Genomic DNA, 14030 nt, shown 5'->3' on the forward strand with positions numbered 1-14030 from the left:
GGTAATGATGATGACTAATAACGCTGAGACCGATACCTTATATTTACTCAGCATCACTCATTTGAAAGACTCAAAGCATGGTGCAGATGTATAATCATTGTCTTCTAAGTGAAAAGTAAAAGAATGAATAGGTCTAGATTTTTAAAGTATGGACACAAATCTAGACCTGGAACTTCACCAAATGTCCCTATTTGTCATTGTCCAAGAAGTTCCAAGTCTAAAGCTTTTGTTGTGTTCTTTACCGAGGAGGTTCAATCTCCATTCTCCAAATAAACATGATTTAGATGCATTGACCAAATTCTATGAAAAAACGTCTAACTGAAGTAATGAGATGAGGAAACAAATCAATATTCCCATATTCAGCCCCTTCTTACCCAAGGTCACATAGGTAGTTAAATAGTGGAAACAGAGTTCGCATCCAAGTCTTCTGACTTTGAATTAAATACTCCTCATCTTATATCATATGGTATTAAGCTATAATTCTGTATTCCCTAGACTCTAGTAGAGTGGTCTTCATGTAGTAAGGTGCTTAAGAAATGTGTACTCAACTCAAATTTGATTTTAAATCAATGACGTACTGAGAGGTTGAGTTTGGGGACAGTGTTGACACAAAGTATGCTGACTGGCAAGTATAGAAGATCTAAATAAAAGGAATTTGAACTTGAAAGCTTTGTCAGATTAGCTGAGAAAAAAAATACAGTCTTCAAAGTCAATGTTACATTTCATCTTAGTTGTCGAATTTGTGGAGGTAAGGATGATTTGTTTCCAAGAGTAAAAGGGGAAATAAAATTAAACTGAAAGAATGTTATAAGAAAAATTTAGACAGGAAATATAAAGTCAGTTCAGTCGAGTCTTTAAGGATTATATAAACATATGGATATATTATGCTTAAAGACTTTAGCATTTCTCCCATTATCATCTGACCTTTAAATTCTTAAATATCCTTATATATGGGGCAATATAATTTCTACTCTGAGTAGGGGGTTTTGACTATATATCAGAGGTCAGAATGTTTCTTTTGGCAGGGGAAAAAAAGTAAGACAATTTTTCCCAAGCCCAGTGCTGTAGGGTAATAAAACCATTACAACCAAGCCGTGACCTAGCCAGAACATTATTATTAATTAACTTTTTTACCAAGTAGTCTTCGTGAATTCTTTTGGTTATTGCTGTTGTCATTTGACTCATGTCCATTCTTTGTGACCCCATCTGGGCTTTTCTTGGCAAAGATACTGGAGTGGTCTGCCATTTCCTTCTCCAGCTCATTTTACAGATAAGGAAACTGAGGCAAACAGGGTGAAGTGACTTGCCCAGGGTCACCCAGCATGAATCCTTTTACTTTTTGTAAAAAAAAAATGGGAATTTTTGCATAGGTAGGCCAAGTCTAAGACACAGTTTTAGTCTTAGAAAATGGTTCTGGGACCCAATTTAAAGCATCATGGCAATTAAAGGCACTGTGAATAGGAAAAAAAAATTTGAATCAGGCAAAATACAATATAGAAGAGGATGCAATAAATGATTTTTTTGCCCCTCTCCCAGAACCTCAATTCCTGGTGGCCATTCAAGTCCTGGCTTTGCATTAGGAATCCTGATCAGGACAGACCTAGAATGTTTACCAGTGAGAAGATTATGAATTGATTTTTGCCCTGTAATTGCTTTTGTCCTATTACTGCTTAAGTCATGGTCCTTTGTTTTCTGAACTTAGTTCCAAATTCAGCTGGCCTGTAATGTGTTAAGTTTTAAAATCCAGCTTTCCTACTAATCACTGATCTATTCTTGCCTCAAGGAATTTAATTGACCTTGAGGAATATGTGTGAACACAAGGAAATTGGTCCTAATATCTTTATACCACCAAGCTATCTTTCAAGGATGTCTGGTTTTTTATCTTGTACTTGCATTCTACTCTCAGGAGGGAAGGGAGGAGGGAAGAGGGATGTTACTAGCCCCTTTTGACAAACTTCCAACCAATCAGGTTGTTCCCTGCACCTCAGCTTTTGACTAGTCATGTTGCACTTAACCATATGATGTCACCTACCCTGTTCTGTTCTTTGTCCTGTACTCCCCCGAAACCTGTGAAAGGAGAACTGTCCTTTTGCTTCAGGGTCTTCAGCAAAAATGGAAAGTATCCATTGATCCATTTATTGACAAGCAGCATACCCCTGCTAATAAATGTTATCTTACAGAAAGAATTGCCTCAGTTTACCCTTTTGTCAAATTTCACTTGCAACACCAGGCTTTATTTCTTTCTTTGTCTCTCCAAGAGAGCCAAATCCTAATTTTATCTTGGCCAATGATTCATATGATCTTAAGCAGTAATTTTATTTTTCTATGCCCTGAAACAATCTGCCAAAGGTACTGATTTTGGAAGTGGTTAAGTCATGTCTAACCTAGCTGATAATGAAACATTTTCAGAACAGATGGAAACACTTCATTTCTCTAATTCTACAAAATGAGAAGGCTGGACTATAGATGATTAATAATGTCCTTTTTAACTGGGAAGCACTTCAAATGTCTGATAGTTATAACTATAAGCTCAATTTAAAAATGCAAAAAACAGCCTTTGGAAGACAGTCTCTCCAAAATACAATGCATTTGTTAGTTTCTATTATTTTCTACAGTAGTAGCAAATCACGATACATTTTATTACTTTACCATATATTTGGAGAGGGTGGAGTAAGGGAAGACAACTTCTGAAATGAGCAGTATTAACTAAATCTTAATAATTAAATAAATTAAATATGTATAAAAATGTGAAATTTAAATCTAAGTATCCCATTATCAGAAAACTGCCTAGCTATTTTCCAGTACCAAAGCGGCGAAGTAGTAAATTCCTATGAAACCCCATCAAGTTAAGTTCCATTAACAATGGCTGGGGCATGGGGTGGGGCAGGGAGAGGGAAGGTGCCATCTATAATTTGCACAAAGTTTAGAGCAAAGTAATTTGGAAGTCAGGCATGAAAGTATTTAATTACTCAGGTACACATGATTTTTGTACTACCTTTGAGAGCAGCATGTTCCAAAAGGAAAATAATCGTGCTAATCAAGTTACATTCTCTATAGAAATTTTTCTGAACCCAAGTGACCCAATTCATATTTGCAGGTAATGAGCCTTACATTGCAGATTCTCATTTTCAAGCTGTGCTCCTTGAACAGTATCCACTATCTGAGAAAGATAGTCCTGGTACTGATGTTGGAAATTTCTCATGAGTAGATAAGAAAAAGACTGGAAATCCTTTAGCTCTTGTTTAAATTTCTATAAATGAGAACAACACATTTTTAACAATTAATACCATTGCTATTTAAAAAAATTTATCTGTGCTTTTTTTATATAGTTATTTTCCTGATAAACATTTTCCTCCCTTTCAATAGAAGATACCCCTCAACTACAGTTATTTAAAGTGTTGTGTCTTAGAACATGAAATACCAAATAAAAGTAGAAAGACACTAACATATGGTATTTTTCTGCTGGCTCCATTGACTTCCTTATGAATTTGGCACTACTTCCTAACCTCTCTGTCACCCTGTCATTAAATGGGGAAAGAATTTCTTATCAATTACCCAGATCCATTTTTTAGAGACATAATTATGATGGACGAATGAGGGAAAAATGGAATTTTCATAAAGGTAAAATTCTTTGCCATGGACTCAAACATAGTAAAATTCTAAGTACAATTTTTTTTTCAAAATCCTGACAGAAATCTCTTAAGGACAAAGCATAACAAACAGACTCCCATTCATCATGTTTTCTTTTTGCACTTGAGGTTTGTTTTAGCAAAACTAATCCTTCTCTATACAAAAAAAAAAATCTATACAAACAAGTTCTTCTTTATACAGACATCCAAAACAAATTCTTCTCTATACAAAACCAAAAAAATTTCTATATACATAGAGAAGATAAGTAAATAGTATGAAAGAGAATTCACTGTTGTTCCATGGTACAGATTAATGATGATCCTTGATCACATAAATCCAGCAAAATGGTATAGTTATTTTGTTTGTTTCTTAATCTTTTATCTATAACATGGAGATCATAGGCTTATAAAGTATCAGATTACCTGTATTTATCAACATGAACATTTTTATATGTGTGTTGGTGTGGGGAAGCAGAAATGAAATGTATGCTATAAATGCAAATTTTTGTATTACATCGAATGAATACTTTAAAATTACCTTAATTTTTTGAGTTAATAAGAAATTAATAAAAGTAAATAACTATTATGGTGATTAAAATAATTTAATTACTTTTGTTATTATTTATTTTAGGACTATTTATTGCTCTAGATGTTCAAATATAGAATAATTTTTTTATCATTATTTGTTATCCAATTACATTTAAATACTATATGGACTATACTAAGTTTTATCCTGAATTTAGACAAAGTTCTTATCGTCCTAGAGGATTTATATCCAAGACCACTAACACAGTGTTGCAGTTAAGACAGCTAGTAGACAAAATCATAAAGGAAATATGGACACATCTACAAGAAAGTGATAAATACAGTTAAGTCTAAACAGGTATAATAACTTTTGAGTGGTTAGCAAGGGCTTACCTCTAGAAGTCAAGGAGGCTTCAGTCGAATTAAAGAGGTGAGATTTTAGGAGCATTTTGAATAATGGAAGAAACATGTTGGTGCACTAGAGATGGTCTACCACTCCAGTTATATGACATAATTTGGAAGGAGGTATAGAAGTAGAAATGAAGGGGAGGAGAAGACCAGATAAAAGAGGATATATTGTAGAACAGTGGTTCTTAAAGTGTGGTCCATGAACCCCTGGGAGTCCCTGAAGTGAGAGCTATTTTCATAATAATACTAAGACATTATTTGCCTATTAAAATATTCTTCTATTTTCCAGCTACATAGCTCCATGAGGCTGGATTTTCTTCATATGCTTCAACCAAAATAACATATCACAACAGATTGAATGCAGACGCAGATATGAGAATTCAGCTGTTTTCTATTAAGCTAGACATTAAAGAGATGTTCAAAAATATGTTAAACAATGCACTGTTCTTACTATTTTTTTTGAAAGTAGCTATTTTTATGAAAATATTATTTATTTTAAAATGTGTTATTTAGATTATTTGTAAATGAATGGATATTTTAAATTATCCATTCTAATTTTGAATACAGTAAATATTGATAGCTATAACTCACATAAACAAAAGCTCTTGGGGATCCTCAATCACTTTCAGAGTGTACTGGGGTCCCCAATAATTTTTAATAGTGTAAAGAGGTCCTGAGACCAAAATGTTTGAGAAATGCTGCTGTGGAATAAATTAATTTGAGAAGAATAGAGATTTTGGATTGGAGGTGGTCTAAAAAGGAGAAAAAGAATGTATGATTTAAAAAAATCTAGGTGCCTTGAAGAAAGCTATAGGCTTAGGAATTATTATGTGCCTGAAGAAAGTTTAGGAATTATTATGGAAGACACAGAATAACAATTTGATAAAAAAAACATATTTATTATTCTAACACTTATGGTACAACATTCAGTAAATATGTAGAAAGCAAATATTTTAATTACACACTGGTTATTTTTCCTAATAATTACTTTTATCATTATTTATTTTAGAACAATTTATTGTTCTAGATGGTGTTCAACTAGAGAATAATTTATTTTATCATTATTTATTATTAAATTACGTTTAAATTAAATTTAAGTACTATATGGACTATATTAGGTTTTATCCAGAATTTAGACAAAGTCCTTAGTGTCCTAGAGGATTTATATCCAAGACCACTGGCACATTGTTGCAGTTAAGACAGCTGTGATGGATTTTTGCTGCCATAGTTATACTTTTACCTGGTCTACCTTGGCAAAAACTAGATAATTATGGGTACAGTCTGTGTATAAGACATAGACATATGATGGAAACTGACCCATAAGAGGGTAAGAACCTACCCAGGATTCTTGACTTCATTCTATGACCAATCAGCTCTGGCTAATTATCTGCTTATGAATATGTCTTGTTCTCTTCATTCTGTATTTGAACGTTCCACAAATAACGAGAGACAGACAATTTCATTATTTCAAGAATTTTAACTTAAAAATCTTGAAGTACACTGTGAATATGCTAAAGCGCTTCATGAAAAAAAGCAAAGACACTGTTTCCATCCAACTAACCTACAGCCTTATTAAGCATGACAGCTCCCTAATCACATTTACAGGTGGTGTTTTTATTGTCGTAACAATGACTGCATTTCAAAGTTTTGACGCTGGACACATTGTTTGGCTATAATGAAAAAGCAAAACAATGCCCTGAACTGGAGGTTTAAAAATAACTTAGCACAATTTTACTTGGAGAATCGCCAGCAAAACAATATGGAAACCTAATTTTTATTCTAATACTATCCCAGAACCTGTCAGTACTTTAAAGGGAACCTTTCCTATGTAATGACATGCTGTCCTAGCTTTGGTTTAATAAAACATCTAAATGCAAGTGTTTTTCTAGCATTTAGTTGTTTTTTTTTTTTAAATGAAGACAGATTTGACATCAGCCTAGAAAATTAAATTATTTTCCCTTTGGAGGGAGCATATCACTAGAATTGGCTGCTGAAACGATTTATTCTGTTTCTTAAATGCCTTGTCCTTTTTCTTTTCCTTTTTTATTCAGAAGCAGTCTAGATATGGGTCACTTTACAAACTTTTGCCGTCTGTTCTGTAAGTGCTAGAAAGCAAGGCCTAAAAGAGGAGGTTGTTCCCAATGCAGGACATTGATAACTAAATCTGAGCAAGTTTTTCAACTAGTATTGATCAGTAGACTTCAAAGAAGGGAATGTTATTTAACACACATGAATTAGTTCCAATTATGTTTCTTTTGAGTGCCATAAAGACAAGTCTCTTTTATGTGTCAAAATTCAAACTCAACTTAGCTCATATTCCTTGCCTTTCGCCACCTGGATTCAGATTATATAGCTCACTTTTCACCTCCTGGATACTGCTTATATACTTTACCTTTCACCTCCTGAATGCAACTCAGGACCTGAGAGTCAGACATCAGGCCACCTCCCATCCACTACCTTCCCAGGATGTACAGAGCATCTGTGCTCCTATACTTGAAAGAGATCTCACTTATTGGGTCAATCACTGGACCCTTGAGGGTTAAAAGAGACCAATTCCTATGGCCCACAAACTCTTACCCTTCCCATCCAAGTGTTTAAAAAATCCCTAGCTGCTGAACCATAAACCATACCCCTACCCCTGCCATCACTTTCCAGTCTTTCAACCTCATTCACCTCAGCCTTGCCTCTTCAACTCTGAAAACCCATTTCTTGTACCTTCTAGAATCCATATATTATGATTATCACACTTCCCTTCATGTCACACAGTTTGCTCTTGTGCTCACCTCTATATTCTGGTACTCATTCAGACCTAATTCCCCTCAGTTCACGTTGAACTCCTATCTACACTTTCTTGCACCTTCCTTAATGCCCCTTTAACACACTGGTCCTGAAGGAACAATCAACATACTCTTTGTTCCCCCTATTTTCTAGACCCTCCCTCTTCCACCATCACCCAGCAACCTCTCCTTCTTTGAGATTCATTCTATCCACTGAATCCAGAACATGGTGGCAATTATCTATCAGAGAAGGTCATCCTCCCTCATTTTTGAAGGAGTTCTGTACCTGGCTTACCTGGCTTCTTTTTCTTCTCAATCCCTGGTCTTACACTAGGAAACATATGTTTGACTTCCTCTCAAACATACTGGCTTCCCAGTTCTTCATTCTCCTTAACCTCAGCTCCATAGAAGGATAGTTACATTCTTGATCTTACCATCACTCCCAAATTCCTTTATCTTCCCATAGCCTCCTATTGCTCCATAGGCCTCATTCCTCCTAAATCTACAACAATCTCATTATAGCTGCCAGTTTCTCCACCCCTCAGAACTCCCCTAGGCCATAACCATTGTTTTGGCTTCACATTCTTTTCTTCCCAATCTCCCTGTAGTTAGTTAATTTAATGTTACACCATCCTCTTACTTTTGAATGCCTTGCTCCCTCATCCCACTACCACTCATGCCCCAGTAAATCCCAATGCTAGATTACCATCACCATCCTAGACAGGAAATATTGAATAAAGGATGGAACACTGGTTTCCACTTCTATAAATTCTCTCTACTTGTCTGAATGTTCCTTCTTAGTCTCCTTTTGCTCGATTATCATCCATAATGCACTTCCTAACTGTCGGTATGTTCCAAGGCTCTATTCTGGACATTCTTCTCTCTTTCTTCTATACTTTCTTAGTGACTTCATTAGCTTCCAATGACCATCTCTATACACAAATATCCACAGATCTGTATATATTCAGCCCTAGTTTCTCTCCTAAGGTCCAATCTCTCCTCATAACTGCCTATTGGATGCTTCAAACCATGTCCTGGAGGCATCTCAGATTCATGATGTCTGAAGCAGAACTTATCTTCCCTTTTCCTCTCAAACCCTTCTGTTTTCCAAGTGTCTCATTTTTGTTGAGGATACCAGTTACCCAGGTTCATAAATTCTATGTCACATTCAATTCCTTAGTCCCACATATCCAATAAGTTACAAGTCTTGTCAGTTCTGCTTCTATAACATCTCTCAAACCTTTCCCCTTCCCTCTACTCTCAAGGCCAATTACTCTAGTTCAGCTCCTCCTCACCCTCTTTTGTGTTAGCCTTCTAATTGGCCCCTCTGACTTAAGTCTCTTTTTTCTCCACTTCACCTTCCACATTGCTGCTAAAGAGATATTCCTGAAGTCTGGATCTGACTATATTACTTTCCTGTTCAGAAAAATATAGTGGTTCCCTATTAACCTCTGTGATAAAATAAAATATCTTCTGTTAGGCATTTAAAGTCCTTGAAAACCTGACTTTATTCTACATTTCCGCTCTTACTGTACATCATTCCCTCTTCAAACATTCTTTAGTCTAGTCAGACTGACCTTACTGTCTTTCATAAATGGCATGCCACTTGTTATCTTTGCATGGACTATCATGCATTCCCTCCTCACTTCTGTCTCTCGGAATAACCTAGTTTCCTTCAAGGCTCCTCTCAAGCAACAAATCCTATATGAGATCTTCCTTGATACTCCCTCCCCCCACCAGTGCCTTCCTCTCAAAAATGCCTTGTATTTATTTGTTCACACTTAAATTTGCAAGTGTTGTCTCTTCTGAGATGATGTGTGTGCATGTACATATATATGCATTTTTGTGTGTATATGTATAGATATAGAGACATGTATATGGATACATATATATATATGTTCATATAGATTATTTTCATACAAAAACTACCATGTAAACAGCACTTTTGACTTGTGACTAAGCTTCTTTACCTGTACTGCTTGGTAGATCTGGGTTAGGTTTGAGTACGTATTTCTTCTCAAGTCTTGTTGTTCATCATAAAGAGAGCAAAGTTGCATAGTCTTACTGTTGCTTTTCCCAATTATTCCATGATACTTTTAAGAGAAAAAACACCTTATTTTAACATTTGAAAAATTTATGACTTTAAAAGGAGAAAATTCAGCGTTCACCACAGTAGGTGGGGGTAATGATGGGAGGCATTCTACCAAGAAACATCCTGACAGTGTGAATGGGGCAAAGGGGGAAGAAAAATCGCCATTGAATTTATTTCTTTACATCTATTTCATTCACCAAAGGAAATACATATTAAAACAGACCCAATTTATAATAGTGAGATGCTACAATGAACTTTTGGTAGAAAGCTTTAGCAGATGTCTGAATAACCGAAGTTCCTCGTCACTACTGGATCATGCTTCTATGACAAGCTTGTCGTGTGTTTCCCAGATTCCTCACCTATTGCTTTTTTCTAAGTCTGTAGTATATTCTGATGATAACAGTATTGCTTTTGCCTTTGTTGATCTTCACCTACTTTGTCTTCATATTGACACTCTATATGCCTTCTTGATTATTTCATAGGACTACACATTTCAAATCAATGTTACTCTATCCCTTCCTCACCCCTTTTAGAAATCTTATAAGTAAGATATACCCTTTCAGAGACATATTTCAGGGATAGCCAGGAGATGCAGTGAATAGAGGATTAGGTCTGGAGTCAGAAGTCCTAAGTTCACATCTGACCCCAGATACCTACAAGCGATGTGATCTTGCGCAAGTTACATGACATCTGTCTGCCTTCATTTCCTCAACTGTAAGATGGAGATCATAATTAGGGATAGAGTAGGTTCCCATGCCAGGATTGTTGTGAGAATCAAATGAGATAATTGTTGTAAAGCATTTACTACAATTCCTGGCACATAGAAAGTACTTAATAAAAAAAAATAAGTTAGCTTGTTCTCCCTGCCCCTATATTCTAGCCATGAGCTCTATGGGCAAGTATTAATATTTATAATAATTATTCTTCATCCACTTTATTTTCCACTGTAGATGACTGGGGTCTCTTTTGAGCACTGATAGATTTCATTGAAAAGTCCCTGCAGTGTTGTAGACCTCAAAGTAATAGAATACAAGCTCATTAAAAATTTTTTAACCTAATATTGAATATCAATACAAACTAAACTAGCTTACTGATTATTTATAGTTTAATTAACTTCAACACCTAAAGCAACATAACATGATTTTAGTTACCTCCTCTAAGTCCCCAACCAGATTCTTTGTCCATTCATTCTCATTTACTTGTCTTCATAGGCTTGTAATTACTATATATATATTCTAGTCTTCTAGATCTGTTTTTTTTCATTTTGCCTTATTTCAGATGATTAGCTTTGTATTCCTCATACTTTATGGTCTTTTTGATTTTTTAAAAATTTGATTAAAGCTTTAAAAATTAATTAATTAACTTTTCATTTTCAACATTCACTTTTATAAGATTTTGAGTTCCAAATTTTTTTCTCCCTCCCTCCCTCTCCTCTTCCCTTCCCAAGATGGCAAGCAATCTGATGTAGACTATATGTGTACAATCATATTAAACATATTTCCACATTATTCATGGTATTTACACATTAGTCATGATACTTGTTGGTTTTAATTTCATTCTACTATTCTATTATATTAATGTACTACGATTTATTTAGTCAGGCATTCAGGTTGTTTCCAGTTTTTTGTTTTTGTTTTTTGTTGCTATGCAAATAATTGAGTAGAGAGACTTTTTTTCCTTTGGAAAGCATTTTCAGCGTATATTCTCCACAATGAGATTATTGGGTCAAATATAATATGCTTTTAAACTTTTACTTCTTATTTTCCAAATTGGTCACTGTGGAGTCCAAAAGTATCCAAGAAAAACCAATGAGGCAGAGTTCCAAGCCATTAGCCATTTATTAAAAGGACCAGACCCCTTCAGAAATGGGACCTCAGATCTTCCTCATGATCTGAGATGCTCCCTGGTCCCCAGGGCCTTCTTTTTATAGGGCTTGGTATGCAGACATTCAGAAGAGGCAAAGTAAAATACAAAGTCTCATTGGTTCATAGACCTTGCTTTTGACCTTCCAGGAGGGCCAGAAATGATGCATCAGCAAGGGTGGTCATAGGACAGACAAGGTAAGGGTCATCTCCACTTACTAAGTGGTCATAAGATGGTTTCCTCCTCGTATTGGGCAAAAGAAGGTGGTCCAAGGTACAAAGATAAGTTGGGGGACTTTTCATATGCTGTCAAGACATCCCACCTGCTCTGGGTTTGGTCACCAGCATTCTTGTGGTTAGGCAGGTGCATTTTATAATGAATAAAAAAGTGGTGAACAGTGAATTTTATAGTTATTTAAAGTTGGAGGCCTACTATAAGAAAGAATCTATCTAACCTTATCTAATTATTCCTATATCTAAGATAAATAAAATATGTATTATATATGTAATTCTTATACTTATGTTAGTTGCCTAGACCAGGGCTGTCCAACCTTAGGTTATCTTAGGACTACATTAAAAAAAATAATTATTTGAGGGCTGCACCCGGAATAAAAAAATATAGTACACTAATAGAAAGTGAGGGAATGCATGTCATCAATACGACTGGCCAAGGCATGAGGTTGTACCTCCAAGTTGTTTTAATTTTCATCTCTTTGAGCCTTAGTGAGGTTAAACATTTTTTTTTCAAGTAGAATTCCAGGATCATAGCTGTAAGGCTGGAAAGAACTCTAGATTATTTAGACAACTGCCTCATTTTTAAAAGGAGGAAACCAAGCTCCAAAGAGGCTGAATTGCCTGAGGTCACACAGCTAGTGTCAGAAGTGGAATTTGACTCTAAGACTTCTGATTCTAGAGTAGGTGTTCTTCCACTGTTCTATGCTCTAGCTTTGAAAATGAGTGTTTCTTCTTTTAAAAATTATCTATTCTTATCCTTGACCATTTATCCTTTGGGTGCTTGGGGGCACTATGACTTTTTAACAATCTGTTATACATTTCAAGTGTCAAGTTTTTGTCTTATTTCCCATAGTTTCCCCAATCCATTTTTTTCTTTTTCTTTTAGTTATTTTGGGTTTTAGTATAAAGAAATGGATTCCACTGTAATCAAACACAGTATTCTTATCCTCAATAATTCTTTCCATTTGATTTTTTAAAAATTCACTTCTCATCCACAATTGAGACAAAAATCTTATTTTGTTTTCTTTCCTTTTTAATCTTTAAATCTCTCATCTATTTGGAGTTCACTGGAATATGTGATATAAAATATAGGTCCAATTATAAATAGTTTAATACAGAGGAAGATGATAGAAGATTATGAGCAGTATTGTTTTAAATATAGCTAAGCAGGAAAAAAATATTAAGAAGATAAGTTGCTTGAGGGCAGGGAATACCTCACTTTCAAATCCCTAGCATTTGGGATATAGCAGGTACTTAATGCTTGCCAGGTGATTTATTCAAATTGCTGAAAGCTTGTTGTGAGACCCAACTAAGCCCAGTAATCCTCATGTGTAGATGAAACTGAGAGGGGAAAAAATACATGAAATCAAAAAGACCTACTGGCATTTCTATGGCAGCCTATTCTCATCTACTATGATACTGAAATCCTTATGTGAGAAAGTCAATGGCACTTAAGAAAATCAAGTCTGAAAGAGCCATTGGTCCTTACCAAATATATACACACATAAAATTTACCCTCAAAGTGACAATTTTAAAGGCAGACAGGGATTGTTTTCCAAGTTTGTTGTGTTGGTAAGCAAAATGGGCTCTTAGTAATTTCCTTAGTAAAGCAGATCAAAAGAACCTGGGCTTTTGCAGTGTGCTGGCAGCATGCTTGTTGCTGGGCCCCCACAACAGCTGCCAGCCGGATTGTTGCAACAATTGTCTCAAAGAGGGGAAGATTCCAAAAGAACGAAAAATGGATAGGACCTTTGAAGAAAGAAAGAAAGGAAGGAAGGAAGGAAGGAAGAAAGAAAGAAAGAAAGGAAGGAAGGAAGGAAGAAAGGAAGGAAGGAAGGAAGGAAGGAGAGAGGAAAAAAAGACAATTGAAAAGCATCACCCATATGTCTAATTTCCCACTCTACAAAAATCTTTTAAAATATGTTTTTAAAACTTTTGTCATTACCTTAGTCATTTCTTATCCCCCAGGAAGAGCGAACCTTCTCTTTTAACAAAGAAAACTAATTAATCACTGTTTTAGTAGTCTCCACCTCTCTAATGTAAAGAGGCATGTTTCATCATCTATTCTCTGAGACCTTGTATGGTTTTCCCGTTACTGAGAGTTCAACTCTTTTTTTATCAAAAATTTCACGTTGCTTTAGTCATTGTGATTATTGTTCTCATAGTCTTGTTTCATTCTGAATTAATTTATAACAAGTCTTCTCTGGTTTCTCTGAATTCCTCACTTTCATTATTTCCTACAGCACAAGTAATGTTCCATTATATTTATATGCTATAGATTTATTTGGCCATTTCCCAATTAAGGACACTCATTTTATTTCTCGTTCTTTACTACCATAAAGAGTGCTGCCATGGATATTTCGATATATACTAAGCCCTGTTTCTCTCTTTGACTTCCTTTGGGGTATATGCCCAGTAATAGGATCTCTAGGGAAGTCACTTTTCTTGCACAGTTCCAAATTGATATTCAAATTATTGGTTCCCTTCAAAGTTGTACCAATAG

At 35.2% G+C, this 14030-nt stretch overlaps 1 protein-coding gene across 1 annotated transcript in view; it reads right to left on the bottom strand.

Annotated features, from left to right (window-relative positions):
* KIF25 (kinesin family member 25) overlaps nucleotides 1-9396 on the bottom strand; it is a 126886-nt gene extending 117490 nt beyond the window's left edge. Inside the window, exons 1-2 of the mRNA XM_036769255.1 lie at nucleotides 9310-9396; nucleotides 3112-3250 (exon numbers count right to left, since the gene is read on the bottom strand). Of these exons, the coding sequence (XP_036625150.1) occupies nucleotides 3112-3250; nucleotides 9310-9396 (226 nt within the window). The remainder of the gene's footprint in view (nucleotides 1-3111; nucleotides 3251-9309) is intronic.
* Between the last annotated feature and the right edge of the window lie 4634 nt (nucleotides 9397-14030).

This window comes from Trichosurus vulpecula, chromosome 7 (genome assembly GCF_011100635.1).
Source record: "Trichosurus vulpecula isolate mTriVul1 chromosome 7, mTriVul1.pri, whole genome shotgun sequence".
In the NCBI taxonomy this organism is placed as follows: domain Eukaryota; kingdom Metazoa; phylum Chordata; class Mammalia; order Diprotodontia; family Phalangeridae; genus Trichosurus; species Trichosurus vulpecula.